This window comes from Aotus nancymaae, unplaced genomic scaffold (genome assembly GCF_030222135.1).
Source record: "Aotus nancymaae isolate 86718 unplaced genomic scaffold, 86718_ANA_hifiasm-v0.15.2.pri h1tg000041l, whole genome shotgun sequence".
NCBI lineage: Eukaryota > Metazoa > Chordata > Mammalia > Primates > Aotidae > Aotus > Aotus nancymaae.
Genome location: NW_026988455.1, coordinates 8,114,375 through 8,130,976, shown reverse-complemented (window position 1 = coordinate 8,130,976; position 16,602 = coordinate 8,114,375). Strand labels below are relative to the sequence as shown.

The 16,602-nt window shown below is 42.5% G+C and overlaps 1 protein-coding gene and 1 pseudogene across 5 annotated transcripts in view; one reads left to right on the top strand and one right to left on the bottom strand.

The window, feature by feature from the left end:
- TRIP4 (thyroid hormone receptor interactor 4) overlaps positions 1-16,602 on the bottom strand; it is a 76,092-nt gene that overhangs the window by 28,658 nt on the left and 30,832 nt on the right. For 3 of the 5 annotated variants that reach the window (XR_010336966.1, XM_012443015.2, XM_012443016.2), the window contains 3 exons: positions 12,452-12,639; positions 5,807-5,931; positions 3,759-3,850 (listed from right to left, as the gene is read on the bottom strand). Coding sequence is in view for 2 of the 5 variants with exons in the window: in XM_012443015.2 (XP_012298438.2) it covers positions 3,759-3,850; positions 5,807-5,931; positions 12,452-12,639 (405 nt within the window). In the remaining 3 variants the exon portion in view is untranslated. The remainder of the gene's footprint in view (positions 1-3,758; positions 3,851-5,806; positions 5,932-12,451; positions 12,640-16,602) is intronic. The other 2 variants (XR_002477692.2, XR_001105834.2) reach the window with 1 other exon arrangement.
- Positions 13,965-14,302, top strand: LOC105710629 (large ribosomal subunit protein P1-like; annotated as a pseudogene).

Sequence of the window (16,602 nt, the reverse complement as noted above, 5' to 3'; positions counted from 1 at the left end):
ACTATGTTGACCAGGATGGTCTCGATCTCTTGACCTCGTGATCCACCCGCCTCGGCCTCCCAAAGTGCTGGGATTACAGGCTTGAGCCACCGCGCCCGGCCCGGTCTTGATATTTTCTAAGAGGCAGCCAAATACCAAAGCTGCAACTTTTAAAAGTGATAAACTCTTTACTCAATAAGTAAGACTAAAATAGGGCTAACATCAATTCTGAATAAATTCATATGCTACCCTCAAACACAGAAAAGAAACAGTAAAAGTGTGGTGGCTCACACTTGTAATCCCAGTACTTTGGGAGGCTGAGGTGGGTAAATCACCAGAGGTCAGAAGTTCCAGACCAGTCTGACCAACCTGGGGAAACCCCATCTCTACTAAAAATTTTTAAAAATTACCCAGGAAGCCAGGCGCAGTGGCTCACGCCTGTAATCCCAGCACTTTGGGAGGCCGAGGCAGGAGGATCATGAGGTCAAGAGATCGAGACCATCCTGGTCAACATGGTGAAACCCCGTCTCTACTAAAAATACAAAAAATTAGCTGGGCATGGTGGTGCGTGCCTGTAATCCCAGGTACTCAGGAGGCTGAGGCAGGAGAATTGCCTGAACCCAGGAGGCAGAGGTTGTGGTGAGCCGAGATCGCGCCATTGCACTCCAGCCTGGGTAACAAGAGCGAGACTCCGTCTCAAAAAAAAAAAAAAAAATTACCCAGGCATGGCGGCACACCCCTGTAATCCCAGCTACTCAGGAAAGTAAGGCAGGAGAATCTCTTCAACCTGGTAGGTGGAGGCTGCAGTAGCTGAGATCACACCACTGCACTCCAGCCTGGGCAACAGAGAGAGACTCTCAAAACCAAAAAAACAAAACAAACAAACAAACAAAAAAAACAGTGGAAAAAAGCTACAGAAAAGCTGACCATAGGGAAAATGGGTAAAACAGGTATGGGATTCCCATGTCCGATGAAGCCTAGTGGCTTCTGGCTTCTGATATATTTTAATGTTACATATCGGAGACATTCAAAAAGAGAGTTGCCAGCACCTCCAGCTGGGAACATCTGGGAGGATTCCTGCACTTCTACATGCTGTCTGCAGCAACCTCAGGACAAGAGACAGAATATAAGCTCGAGGACAAATATCATGAAAAAGAGTTATCCTTCAGAAACCAACAAGACTTGTTTTAATTAGATTTCTAAGTCCTATAACCCTTATAATAGATCTGGATTATAGTTTCCTACCCTCCTCTACACAAATTTGTGGCACAAAGAAGACTGGCTGTCTAGAGATTGAAATCATTTGACCTTGTATCAGGTGGTGGTTTGCTTGATCAATAGATGAGAAAATAAAGCAAGGCCCCTTGCCAAAAACCATCATCCACACTGCCAGATGCTCCTGGGTTCTATTTTAGAATACAAATACATATCTCAGGAAGAAAGCAATGCAGTATGTTACACTATGCTGTTAATGACTGTGAGTCTCTAAAACTGTAAAACCTACACCAATGTAAGATATTTTTATAATATTGCTTCTAGACTCTGGGATGGGGGGAAAAAGGGAGGAGGGAGGAAGAAAGCAGACATTGAAAAAAAATGGGCAAAGGCTCAGATGGATAGCTCAGCCTCCACATGTCTATGGTTTTACCTGGATCTGGATCAGATACTAAGAGAAGAACAAAAGGCTAGAATTCAAAATTCACACCAAAATGCATGCATTGTACTCACATAATCAGAGGAGGTCGAGGAGGTAACCCACAAGAAAATGAAAGACACAAATATAGAGGGATAACAAGTGTTAGCCAGGCATGGTGATATATGCCTGTAGTCCCAGCTACTGGGAGGCTAAGGTGGGAGGATCACTTAAGCCCAGGAGGCAGAAGTTGCAGTGAGCCAAGATTGGCACTCCAAGATTGGCACTCCAGCCTGGGCGATAGAGTGAGACCCTGTCTCCAAAAAATAAATAAATAAATAAATAAAGAGTAAAGAACAGAGAGGGTGAAATGGCTGGGAAAAGTAAAGGAAAAAAGTAGACAGTAATGAGGGTAATGAAAGGGAGTAAGAAAGAGAGTAAAAAAGTCTGAAAAACAGAGAATTTGCTGAGATAAATGAAACTGAAGCACTTTTTCTCCAGCACAGTGGTGGAAGCCCTATTGTCAAAAGTAACTGTTCAGAGAACAGGAAGACCATACTGTTAGGTAAGTCTCTTCATGCTTCAAGGATGGACTTTTCTCATTTTGGATTTCTGCTAGTTCTGAGTCTAAACATAAGGATCCTATATTTCAGGAATTTTCTAATTAAGTTAAAGTCTTTCAGCTCCCTCTGCTGTTCAAACCTGTACTATAGTTATGTCAGTTCAATTTTATTTATTTATTTTTTGAGATGGAGTCTTGCTCTGCCACCTAGGCTGGAGTGCAGTGGTGTGATCTTGGCTCACTGCAACCTCTGCTACCAGGTTCAAGTGATTCTCTTGCCTCAGTGTCCCGAGTAGCTAGGATTACAGGTGCCCACCACCACACCTGGCTAATTTTTTTTTTTTTATTTTTAGCTGAGATGGAGTTTCACCGTGTTAATGGTCTCTATCTCCTGACCTCGTGATCCACCCACCTCGGCCTCCCAAAGTGCTGGGATTACAGGCATGAAGCACAATGCTGGCCTTTTTCTTTTTGAGACAGTTTCGCTCTGTTACCCAGGCTGGAGTGCAGTGGCATGATCTCAGTTCACTACAACCTCCACCTCCCGGGTTCAAGCCGTTCTGCCTCAGCCTCCTGAGTAGCTGGGATTACAGGTGTGTGCCACCACACCTGGCTAATTTGTGTGTGTGTGTGTGTGTGTGTGTGTGTGTGTGTATATATATATATACATATATATATATATATATATTTTTTTTTTTTTGACACTGAGTTTCGCTCTTGTTGCCAGGCTGGAGTACAGTGGCGTGATCTTGGCTCAATGTAACCTCTGCCTTTTGGTTCAAGTAATTCTCCTGTCTCAGCCTCCCAAGTAACTCGGATTACAGGCACCCACCACCATGCCCAGCTAAGTTTTTGTATTTTTAGTAGAGACAGGGTTTCATCACATTGGCCAGACTGGTCTCAAACTCCTGACCTCAGGTGATCCACCTGCCTCAGCCTCCCAAAGTGCTGGGATTACAGGCGTGAGCCACCACACCAGGCCAATTTTTTTACTTTTAGTAGAGGCAGGGTTTCACCATGTTGGTCAGGCTGGTCTCGAATTCCTGACCTCAGGTGATCCGCCTGCCTTGGCCTCCCAAAGTGCGGGGATTACACGCATAAGCAACCATGCCTGGCCTGTCAGTTCAATCTTTAGTGACCCAAATAAAATGTATAAATACATACATATGTATATTCATACATAAATACACAAACCTCCTCCCAAGTATGGCATAGTCCTGGCAATCAGAGTCAAATATATTTGCCTATCATGAGTTCAATAGCCTGGACCAAAAGCTCCAGAATTAGCAATAACAGATTCTACTATTCCCACTCCCCAATTAAAATAATTCAAGGAATAATCAAGGGTTTCTGCAAGGTTTTTGTAAGGGACGAAGACCCTATACTTGTTAACTGGAATATGGCAATGACTTTTTATACAGAAATTTATATGCACCAGGCTGGGCATGGTGGCTCACACCTATAATCCCAGCACTTTGAGAGGCCAAGGTGGGAGGATCACTTGAGGTCAGGAGTTCAAGACCAGCCTGGCCAACATGGCGAAACCCTGTCTCTACTTAAAGAAAAAAAGTATTCTTTACTTACCTGCTCCTTAAATTGCTTCTGGGACAAGCAGTCAATTAGGTCCACACAGCCCAGTAGACAACCTGACGGATAGTCATTAGGAAATTCCACATCTGAATCAGGAATAACAAAAGGATTGAATAAATTTCCTTCTTTGTGATCTTGGACCTCAGGAATCTGTTTTAAATTCTGAACAATATTAATAACTGTTTCCATTATCTATTTGTAGACATAAGAAAAACAATGAGATTTACTTGGCACAACTATTCGTATTTTAGCAAAAAAAATCTAGTGAGTGGCTCGCTTAGGCCATTATCTACATGCTAAGCTAGAAAAGTTTTCCTTTGCCCTCATACCATCAAAGTTCAAGGACCCCACAAATTCATTCTAAACAAATCAATTCTACTATACACAATTGTATCAGATTGGAGTTTGGTAGTGATGAGCTTTGGAAGCAAAGAAAGGCAGTTACAGATGACAAGAAAAAAAATTAAAATGTGTTTAAAACCATAAAAATAAATGTCTTTAAAACAAGCCAGTGATATCAATCGAAATAGAAATGTGCTTTTAGGCTGGGTGAGGTGGGTCACATCTGTAATCCCAGCACTTTGGGAGGCCAAGGCAAGCGGATCACTTGAGGTCAGAGTTCAAGACCAGCCTCAGCCAACATGGTGAAACCTTGTCTCTACTAAAAATACAAAAAATTAGCCAGGTGTGGTACCATGCGCCTGTAGTTCCTGCTACTCAGAAGGCTGAGGCAGGAGAATCACTTGAACCTGGAAGGTAGAGGTTGCAGTGAGGAGAGATCATGCCACTACATTCCAGCCTGGGTGACAGAACAAGACTCTGTCTCAAAAAAAAAATAATTTTTCTTTTTTTTTTTGAGACAAAGTTTCGCTCTTGTTGCCCAGGCAATGGCGTGATCTCAGCTCGCCGCAACCTCTGCCTCCTGAGTTCAAGCAATTTTCCTGCCTCAGCCTCCTGAGTAGCTGGGATTACAGGCATGTGCCACCATACCCAGCTAATTTTGTATTTTTAGTAGAGATGGGGTTTCTCCATGTTGGTCAGGCTGGTCTCAAACTCCCGATTTCAGGTGATCCACCCTCCTTGGCCTCCCAAAGTGCTAAGATTATAGGCATGAGCCACAGTACCCAGCCAAGAAAGGAAGCATGCACTTTTTATTCCTAGTGATTCTTTGAGGCTGTTTCTTAGAAATGTTTAAAGATGGTTGCATAGTTATCCTTTTATTCTACCTTCAAAACAACTGTATGAGCTGGATAAGAGGAAGGAAAAACAGGATGCCCAAAGGTCAGAAGTCTTCTTAAGGATCCAAAGTTAGTATTCTTGGGGTGATTCCCAAAATAAGTTGCTTAAGTAAATCAACTCTGATGCCCAAATCCAGTAGTAGGTGTCTATTTAGGCCACTCTGAATAAAAATTCCTGTTTGGTTGCTTTCCCAATGTAAGGATCCCAGAGTTTACAGTAGTCATTTTGCCTTCAGAATAAAGAAGATGTTGATTTTCTCAGATAAAAAAATTAACACTAGTTGGTTTCTTGTGTTGGAAATTGCTTTTTTTTTTTTTTTTGAGACGGAGTTTCGCTCTTGTTACCCAGGCTGGAGTGCAATGGCGCGATCTCGGCTCACCACAACCTCCGTCTCCTGGGTTCAGGCAATTCTTTTGCCTCAGCCTCCTGAGTAGCTTGGATTACAGGCACGCGCCACCGTGCCCAGCTAATTTTTTGTATTTTTAGTAGAGACGGGGTTTCACCATGTTGACCAGGATGGTCTCGATCTCTTGACCTCCTGATCTACCTGCCTTGGCCTCCCAAAGTGCTGGGATTACAGGCGTGAGCCACCGCACCCAGCGGAAATTGCTATTTTTATTTGCACTGTTTGACAGATTAATGCTTTCAACGCTGTCAATGATTTACCACCAAACAAACAAATACAAAGATTAAAAGTCCCTTTTAACAAAGAAAAAGCCAAAGGAAGAAGGAAGTGAAAGAAGATGAACGTCAATGACTTCTCTCCACAAAGTAAAATTGAAAGGAGAACATACAACTGTTACCTTTCCCACGAAGAAGACGATATGTAGCCTGGAGTTCTGAGACTTCTTGAGGAGAGGGTTTTTTGGCTGTGGCTGCTATCCAAAGTCGTCCTCTGTGGGGAGTGTACCAGGATCTGCCCTCTACCCTTAAACAAACACAAATTAGTGGGAGTGATCTAAATTCTAGTTTCCTGGAAGATCCCATGATATATAACAAATCCTATAGCAAATTATCCAGTTGAACCAAGAGGTCTATAGATGATGCCTTACCAGGAAGGATATTTATTGTCAAAAACACTTTTCTCTCACAATACCTTTCACTTGAGGATGAACTCTGTCCACTAATTTCTCCTATATCAAAATAACGATAAGTCATCTCTCTCAACTCCTGCCTGCTTTTCACCTGATCCCTACAACTCCAACTTGGAGCCCTCACCAGTCTTCGTGCTTCTGCAATACAAATCCTATATTTTCTCTCTCTGTGTCATATTTTCTCTCTCTCTCTCTCTCTCCCCCTCCCTCCCTCCCTTCCTTCTTTTTCTTCCTTCCTTCCTTTTCTTTCTTCCTTCTCTTTCTATCTATCTATCTATCTGTCTATCTGTCTATCTATCTATCTATCTAATTTGAGATGGAGTTTCAGTTTTCTTGCCCAGGCTGGAGTGCAGTGGTGCTATCTTGGCTCACTGCAACCTCCACCTCCGGGGTTCAAGCAATTCTCCTGCCTCAGCCTCCTGAGTAGCTGAGATTACAGGCATGCATCACCACACCTGGCTAATTTTGTATTTTTAGTATAGATGGGATTTCTCCATGTTGGTCAGGCTGGTCTCAAACTCCTGATCTCCGGTGATCCGCCCACCTCAGCTTCCCAAAGTTCAGGGATTATAGGCATGAGCCACCACGCCCAGCACAAATCCTATAATTTCAAGGCATATAAGTCATCCCAGAGATATGGAAATCCTTGCCCTTGAGTCAAAGGCTAAACTTTTCCTGGAAGATTAGCTGATTTGTTCTCCAATCTGACAGAAAAATCCTCACCTACACATAACTCCCAAGAATGTTACTTTTTATTATTTACAATAATTTAAGTAAATAAAAACGCTTTAACTCTTTCAATTAGAACCACACCCATTTACATTTTTTAATTCTTTCAGGGTTTTCTTTGTGGATTATTAAACAACTCGTGGACTAGTTTGAAAGAACCTGTAAGGAGAATAACAGCATGCATTCAGAATTTAATTGCTACTTTCTAAGGGTTATAAAAAAATGTTTTTGTTTTTTTTTTTTGAGACGGAGTTTCGCTCTTGTTACCCAGGCTGGAGTGCAATGGCGCGATCTCGGCTCACCACAACCTCTGCCTCCTGGGTTCAAGCAATTCTCCTGCCTCAGCCTCCTGAGTAGCTGGGATTACAGGCATGCGCCACCATGCCCAGCTAATTTTTTGTATTTTTAGTAGAGACGGGGTTTCACCATGTTGACCAGGATGGTCTCGATCTCTTGACCTCATGATCCACCCGCCTTGGCCTCCCAAAGTGCTGGGATTACAGGCGTGAGCCACCGCGCCTGGCCAAAAAGATGTTTCTTATTCACTCCCACCAAATTAAATAAGGTACCTTGATAATATAACCCTCTCATCCCATTCTTATAGTGGAAAATGGGGTTATTAATTTTTCATATCCTTGGTTTTCCAACACAAATATATTGGAAGAGTGCCAGGCTAATAGTAGGTGCATGATATGGGGAATGAACCAACGTATGTCTTCCCTCTACACCAAATAATCTGAAGAATTACTGGGAAAATGATTCCACAAATGTGGCAAAACCACCTGCTTTATTTCTGTGGGATTAAAATAAAGTGACTATGCACTAGATGCTGCTCACACTGTTCACTTCTGTGAGAGGATGAGAGAAATGTAAATACTCTGATTCCCTTAGCAGAAGGCAAGTTGTTTAGTTTTCTACTTTGGAAAAGGAAGACACCTAAATTGCAGAAAACTCAGTGAGAACAGACATCTAAGGGTTTGATCATCCTGGAGCAGAAGTGGATTTCCATGCACTTCTCTAATGGCACTTACAGACATGAACTGTGAAATAATTAGGAGCCAAAGCAAGAAGTGACCTTCAAGATGGGAGAAAAGGTGTAGTGCACCTTAACAAAGTAGAGAAATGGCAGCTAATAATGAAACTACCAAAGTAGAAATGATTATGCCTAAATGCTGATAATCATTTGTCTTTAAGTAATGTCTAAAGCATTAACAGTAGAGAGGAAAGAGCACTTTGAAAACCTGAACTCTAGTTCCATCTGTCACTAGCTAGCTTCATATTTTACCTTTGCCTGCTTCGAGATCCTCATTTGCCAAAGATTGTAATAATACTGGCCTAATCTACAGTCACATCTTGCTTAACAATGAGGATATGTTCTGAAAAATGTGTCTTTAGGCAATTTCAGATGGTATAACCTACTATGCACCTAGGCTATGGTATAGCCTCTTTTTTTTTTTTTCTGAGATGGAGTTGGATTCTTGTTGCCCAAGCTGGAATACAATGGTGTGATCTCAGCTCACTGCAACCTCTACCTCCCAGGTTTAAGCGATTCTCCTGCCTCAGCCTCCCAGGTAGTCAGGATTAGAGGCACGCACCACCATGCTCAGCTAATTTTTTTTTTTTGTATTTTTAGTAGGTGTTTCGCCATGTTGGCTAGGCTGGTCTCGAACTCCTGACCTCAGGTGATCTACCCACCTTGGCCTCCCAAAGTGCTGGGATTATAGGCATGAGGCACTGTGCCCGGCAGCCTCTTGTTCTTAAGTTACAAACTTGTACAGCATGTTACTGTACAGAATACTGTAGGCAATTGGAACACAGTGATAACTATTTGTATATCTAAATATATCTAAACATAGAAAAGGTACAATAAAGGATGGGCACAATGGCTCACGCCTATAATCCCAGCACTTTGAGAGGTGGAGGCTGGTAGATCACCTGAGGTCAGGAGTTTGAGACCAGCCTGGCCAACAGGGCAAAACTCCATCTCTACTAAAAATAAAACAATTAGCTGGGCATGGTGGCACACGTCTGTAATCCCAGCTACTCAGGAGGTTGAGGCAGGAGAATTGCTTAAACCTGGCAGGTAGAGGTTGCAGCAAGCCGAGATCATGCCATTGCACTCCAGCCTGGGCAACAGAGTGAGATTCTGTCTCAAAAAAAAAAAAAAGAAAGAAAGAAAAGGTACAGCAAAAATAGATATTATAATCTTTTTTCCCCTTTTTTCTTTTGAGACGGAGTCTCGCTCTGTCATACAGACTAGAATGCAGTGGAGTAACCTCTGCTCACTGCAACCTCTACCTCCAGGTTCAAGCGATTCTCCTGCCTCAGCCTTCTGAGTAGCTGGGACTGTAGGCAAGTGCCACCACGACCGGCTAAATTTTTTGTATTTTTAGTAGAGACGGGGTTTCACCGTGTTAGCCAGAAGGTCTCAATCTCCTGACCTCATGATCTGCCCAACTCAGCCCAAAATGCTGGGATTACAGGCGTCAGCCACACTGCACCTGGGTGCCTGGCTAATTTTTTGTATTTTAAGTAGAGACAAGGTTTCATCATATTGGTCAGGCTGGTCTTGAACTCCTGACCTCAAATTATCCACCTGCCTCAGCCTCTCAATGTGCTGGGATTACAGGTGTGAGCCACTGAGCCCGGCCTAATTTCTCTACACCCTCAGCAACTTTATTTGTTGATTGAGTTTCACTCTTATTGCCCAGGCTGGAGTGCAATGGTGCGAGCTCAGCTCACTGCAACCTCCACCTCCCATGTTCAATCGATTCTCCTTTCTCAGCCTTTTGAGTAGCTGGGATTACAGGTGCCTATAACCATATCTGGCTAATTTTTTGCATTTTTAGGAGAGGTGGGGTTTCACTATGTTGGCCAGGCTGGTCTTGAACTCCTGACCTCAGATGATCCACCTGCCTTGGCCTCCCAAAGTGCTGCGATTACCGGTGTGAGCCACCACCTTATTTATTTTTTTTTTTTGGATAAGTTCCCTCTCTATAGCCCAGGCTGGAGCAAGGTGGTGTGATCTGAGATCACTGCAGCTTCTGCCTCCCAGGCTCAAGTGATTCTCCCACCTCAGCCTCCTGAGTAGCTGGGACTACAGACACGCACCACCACACCTGGCTGATTTTTTGTATTTTTGGCAGAGATGGGGTTTCACCATGTTGCCTAGGCTGATCTTGAACTCCTTGGCTCAAGTGATTTGTTCTCCTTAGCCTCCCAAAGTACTGGGATTACAGGTGTGAGCCACTACACCTTATTTTTATTTTTTGAGATGGAGTCTTGCTCTGTCCCCAGACTGGAGTGCAGTGGTCTGATCTCAGCTCATTGCAACCTCCACCTCCCAGGTTCAAGTGAATCTCCTGCCTCAGCCTCCTCAGTAGCTAGGACTATAGGTGCACACCACCATGCCCAGCTAGTGTTTGTATTTTTAGTAGAGATGGGATTTCACCATGTTGGCCAGGATGGTCTCAATCTCTTGACCTTGTGATCTGCCTGTCATGGCTTCCCAAAGTACTGGGATTACAGGTGTGAGCCACCACACTGGCCTATTTTTATTTTTAATTATAGCCAACCTACTGGGTGTGACGTGGTGTCTCATGGTAATTTTGATTGACATTCCCTAATTACCAAAGATGTTAGTATTGTTTCTTGTGCTTATTGGCCACTTACGTTTATTTGTTTTTTGGTAAAAAATCTATTCAAGTTCTTTGCCCGTTATCCAGCACACGACTGTATTTCATAGAGCTACTGCTTTGAAAACTTAAATTCTATTTAAGTATAAGGTATTTGTACTGTTATGAGTTGGGACATTGACAGGCATATAAAATTTTAATAGAAAAAATAAGAAGGAAAATAAAATATGTTGTAATGATAAATGAAAGAAGAAAAACACAAACACATATATCATGCTCTCACCCTATAACAATTTACAGAAGAAAAGTAGAAACGGCCGGGTGGGTGGGGACTCACGCCTGTACTCCCAGCACTTTGGGAAGCCCAGGTGGAGTGGATCACCTGAGGTCGTGAGTTAAAGACCAGTCTGACAAACATGGAGAAATCCCATCTCTACTAAAAATACAAAATTAGCCAGGTATGGTGGCACATGCCTGTAATCCCAGCTACTCAGGAGGCTAAGGCAGGAGAATAACTTGAACCAGGGAGGCGGAGGTTGCAGTGAACCGAGATTGCACCATTGTACTCCAGCCTGGGCAACACGAGTGAAACTCAGTCTCAAAAGAAAAATAGAAACACTCCAAAATGCTAATAATAGCTGTTTCTTGGTGTGGGATTATAGGTAATCTTTCTAGTTGCTTTTCTGTACTTTATAGTTTTCTATTTACATGTGTAAGAAAAGCAAAGGAAAACACTATCTTTAAAAACTGAATTAAGAAAAGACACGGCTTGGCGCGGTGGCTCACGCCTGTAATCCCAGCACTTTGGGAGGCTGAGGCGGGTGGATCACGAGGTCAAGAGATCAAGACCATCCCGGTCAACATGGTGAAACCCCGTCTCTACTAAAAATACAAAAAATTGGCTGGGCATGGTGACGCGTGCCTGTAATCCCAGCTACTCAGGAGGCTGAGGCAGAAGAATTGCTTGAACCCAGGAGGCGGAGGTTGCGGTGAGTCAAGATTGCGCCACTACACTCCAGCCTGGGTAACAAGAGCGAAACTCCGTCTCAAAAAAAAAAAAAAAAAAGAAAAGACACAAGAAACCATGGAATAGTAAGCTATTAACTATTATCATCATTAACAGGTGTAACTCAGCTCTATAACACCTCTACTTATCTCAGTTTCCCCTACTTTTGTAGGAAAGGATTTTGTGATAAAATAGTTTCTCAATATTATTAGCCAGATTAATAGATATATGGATAGAAAAACAAAATCAAGTATGCTGGTATCTTAATACATAAATAAGCATCAAAACTATATTTCAAATAGGATCAAATTGTTAAGGTTGCTGAGTAGCATATTACAAGGACAAGGCCAAGATATGTTTTTCCAATAGATTTGCTTCCAAAGATAAAAAAATTGGTCTTCTATATTTGTTATGACTTGGTTCATTAGCCTTTTTAAGTTCAGTTTGTTTTTTAAGCTATTCAGTACAAAAACTACTACTACTATATTTGTCAATTTAAATGTTTTAAAATTAATTTTAAAATATACTACTATCAAGTCAGTAACATGAATATGTTGTTTAAAGTTCCATTTATTGGCCAGGTGCAGTGGCTCAAGCCTGTAATCCCAGCACTTTGGGAAGCCAATGCAGGTGGATCATGAGGTCAGGAGTTCAAGACCAGCCAGGCCAACATGGTGAAACTAAAAATACAAAAAATTAGCCAGGCGTGATAGCTCACACCTGTAATCCCAGCTACTCTGGAGGCTGAGGCAGAACAATCGCCTGAACCTAGAAGGCAGAGATTGTGGTGAGCAGAGATCATGCCATTGCACTGCAGCCTGGGTGACAGAGCAAGACTCCATCTTAAAGAAAAAAAAAAGTTCTGTTTTTGAAGAGTATTATAAATCACCACTTTTTGAGGCAAACTAATTCCAAACCATATTTCTAAATTAAATTTATGTCACTCTAAGATCTTCCATTGCCCAGATTCATTTTTATTCTTACCTTTTAATCCCTCTGACAAGCAGAGAAGCCCAGGGCTGATGTATAGAGAGGCACCAGCCACCATCAAAGCCTTCCTGAAATTCTTGATCCTGGATTCGCAATTGGTGCTGAAATGAATTGAACTCTAGTCCCAATCCTGATGAACGGCAAGCCTTCTTCTGTGAGGCTGCACCTGTGTGGTCAACCCACTACACAGAAAAACAAACATACAGTTCTGTCTTTTAAGGGAAGAATCTGGGGTAGGTGGACAAAATGACGCAAATGCTAATAATGAGGAAATCATACTGGGAAATTTTCTTAGCAAAATATATCCCAGTCTGGGCATGATGGTTCATGCCTGTAATCCCAGTGCTTTGGGAGGCAAAGCGGGTGGATCACTTAAGGTCAGGAGTTAGAAGCCAGTCTGGCCAACATGGTGAAACTCCATCTCTACTAAAAAAACAAAAATTAGCCCAGCATGGTGGTGAGTGCCCATAATTCCAGCTACTTGAGAAGCTGAGGCAGAAGAATCGTTTGAACTCAGGAGATGGAGTATGCAGTGAGCCGAGATCATGCCACTACACTCCAGCCTGGGCAAGAGAGCGAGACCCTGTCTTAAAACAACATCAACAAACGAAAAATACATCCCATCTTTGTCTGAAATAAGGCCAGAAGGGTAGAAACAGTATAAATTCAGTAAAAGTCCCAGGTATGATAACAAGGTCCCATCTTAAAGGATAATTAGAATGTTGAAATCTCCATACAATGCTTCCTAATTCCAGCAACAGCACAACTATCAGACCAAAAGAGCTATAATTATTTCCACTTTATACGTAATGATCCATACTTGGTTCTGGGTAATTTTTCAATAGAATTCTGTGAGCTAAATGAAGGTTTAACATTTTGTTCCACAATTCTGTATGTGCTTAAGAGCAGTGTCACATGCTGATACCATGACAAAGCCAAACAGATGCTGGCAGAGGCAGCAGTTCTGACTACTGGATGCATGAAATAGTGTCTTACCCTGAAATGAACAACCTGCTGCCTGAAAGAGGGGATGTAGGACTGCTAAAACAGGGTTCCCATCATGTAAAAAGAATAGAGAATTATAAGGTACAGGTAATTACAGGAGAGTGAAGAGTCTTGGCAACAGTTTAGACAGAGAATGACAAAGGTTAATGTTTCTTCCAGAGCAACAAGACCATATGCTCCAAAATTAAAGTTTAAAAATAAAGGCAATTAGCATGATGATGTTTGGGGTTGTCTTAATTTTTTAAAATGTAATATTTATAAAGTTGGACACAGTGATGCATGCCTGTAACTTCACTAACTACTCAGGAGGTGAGGCAGGAGGATCACTTGAGCCCACAAGTTCAAGGCCAGCCTGGGCAACATGGTAAGATCTTGTGTCTTTAAAAATAATAATAAGGGTTTTCCTCAGCTGCCACCAAGGTGCTCGGTCCTTCCAAGCTAAGGCCACGTTGGGGTGAGGCCCTCACTTCATCCAGTGACTAGCACCACACTCGCCCGCACCATGGCCTCCTCTACTACCAAGCTCGCCTGCATCTATGCAGCCCTTATTTTGCACGACTATAAGGCGACCGCCCTCTTAAGGAAGATAAGATCAATGCCCTTATTAAAGCAGCTGGTATAAATGTTGAACCTTTTGGTCTGACTTGTTTGCAAAGGCCTTTTGTGGGGGCTCCAATCTGCAATGTGGGGGCTGGTGGACCTGCTCCAGTAGCTGGTGCTGCACCAGCAGGTCTTGCCCCCTCCACTGCTGCTGCTCCAGCTGAGGAGAAGAAAGTGGAAGCAAAGAAAGAAGAATCCAAGGAGTCTGATGATGACATGGGCTTTGGTCTTTTTGACTAAACCTCTTTTATAATGTGTTCAATAAAAAGCTGAACTTTAAAAATAATTATTATTTATAATTATTAAATTAATAATTATAATTAATAATAATAATTATTTATAATAATAATAAGGGCCAGACATGATGGACAATGTCTGTAATCCCAGCACTGGGGAGGCCAAGGCAGGAGGATCGCCTGAGCCCAGGAGTTGACCAACCTGGGCAACGTGGCAAAATTCCTTCTCTACAAAAAATACACAAATTAGCAAGTTATGATGGCATGTGACTACTTTAGTCTGAGTCACTTGAGGTTGAGGCTGCAGTGAGCTGTGATTGTACCACTGCACTCTAGCCTGGATGACAGAGCAAGATCCTGTTTCAAAAATAAATAAATAAGGCCGGGCGCGGTGGCTCAAGCCTGTAATCCCAGCACTTTGGGAGGCCGAGACGGGTGGATCACGAGGTCAAGAGATCGAGACCATCCTGGTCAACATGGTGAAACCCCGTCTCTACTAATACAAAAAAAAAAATAGCTGGGCATGGTGGCGCGTGCCTGTAATCCCAGCTACTCAGGAGGCTGAGGCAGGAGAATTGCCTGAACCCAGGAGGCGGAGGTTGCGGTGAGCCGAGATCGCGCCATTGCACTCCAGCCTGGGTAACGAGCGAAACTCCGTCTCAAAAAAAAAAATAATAATAAAATAAATAAATAAATAAATAAATAAAAATGAAAATATAATAAATTACAGAAAAAAACTTTGAGTGGTAGTCAAAATCACAGACAATCATTTAACCCCTAAAGATTTCAGTTTTTCCAACTACAAAAGGATAAAGTTGGACTAAATGAATTTTTTTTTTTTTTTGAGACGGAGTTTCACTCTTGTTACCCAGGCTAGAGTGCAATGGCGCGATCTCGGCTCACTGCAACCTCCGTCTCCTGGGTTCAAGCAATTCTTCTGCCTCAGCCTCCCGAGTAGCCGGGACTACAGGCATGTGCCACCACGCCCAGCTAATTTTTTTTTTTTTTTTTTTTTTTTGTATTTTTAGTAGAGACAGGGTTTCACCATGTTGACCAGGATAGTCTTGATCTCTTGACCTCATGATCCACCTGTCTCGGCCTCTCAAAGTGCTGTGATTATAGGCGTCAGCCACTGTGCCCGGCCTGGACTAAATGACTTTCTAAGGATTTTTCTGCAATATGATTTTATGATTCTTGTCAATTGTGGCATATCTTAAAAATACACATTTTTGGCCGGGCGCGGTGGCTCAAGCCTGTAATCCCAGCACTTTGGGAGGTCGAGGCGGGTGGATCCCGAGGTCAAGAGATCGAGACCATCCTGGTCACCATGGTGAAACCCCGTCTCTACTAATACAAAAAATTAGCTGGGCACGGTGGCGCGTGCCTGTAATCCCAGCTACTCAGGAGGCTGAGGCAGGAGAATTGCCTGAACCCAGGAGGCGGAGGTTGCGGTGAGCCGAGATCGCGCCATTGCACTCCAACCTGGGTAACAAGAGCGAAACTCCGTCTCAAAAAAAAAAAAAAAAAAAAAAATACACATTTTTACAAATTAAATAAACATTTATTGAGTACTTAACTTTGAAAAGCACATTAACTAGGGAGACATAAAATATGAAAAAGATATGGTTCTTGCTTGCAAGGAACTTACAATCCTAGTGGAAGATAGACATATATATAACTATTCAAAATATAAGGCAGAATTGAGTACATACTAAATAGGAGACAGAAGTTCTTACAGTGGACCACAGAGAAAAAAGAATTGATCCATTTTAGGGGAAATAAATAATTTCTTTAAAAAAAAATTGTTTTTTTGAGACAACGTCTTGCTCTGCTGCCCAGGCTGGTCTTGACCTCCTAGCTTCAAGTGATCCTCCTGCCTTGGCCTCCCAAAACGCTAGGAATACAGGTGTAAGCCACCACACCTGGCTGGAAATAAATAATTTCATAAAACGTTGGTATGTAAACAACTTTGAGGCCCAAATTTCTTTTCTATTTCTGCTATAGCTGTTGCCTCTAATTACACAGCCACTTTCCTAAATTAATTCTTCATTATCTTTCAATAATACTATTAAAGAATCTGTCAGCAGGTCTCTTCATCTACAGTTTTAGTCTTTTTTTTTTTTTTTGAGACGGAGTTTTGCTCTTGTTGCCCAGGCTGGAGTGCAATGGCGCAATCTTGGCTCACTATAACCTCCACCTCCTGGGTTCAAGCGATTCTCATTCCTCAGCCTCCCTGGTGGCTGTGATTACAAGTGTGCACCACCATTCCCGACCAATTTTGTATTTTTAATAGAGATGGGGTTT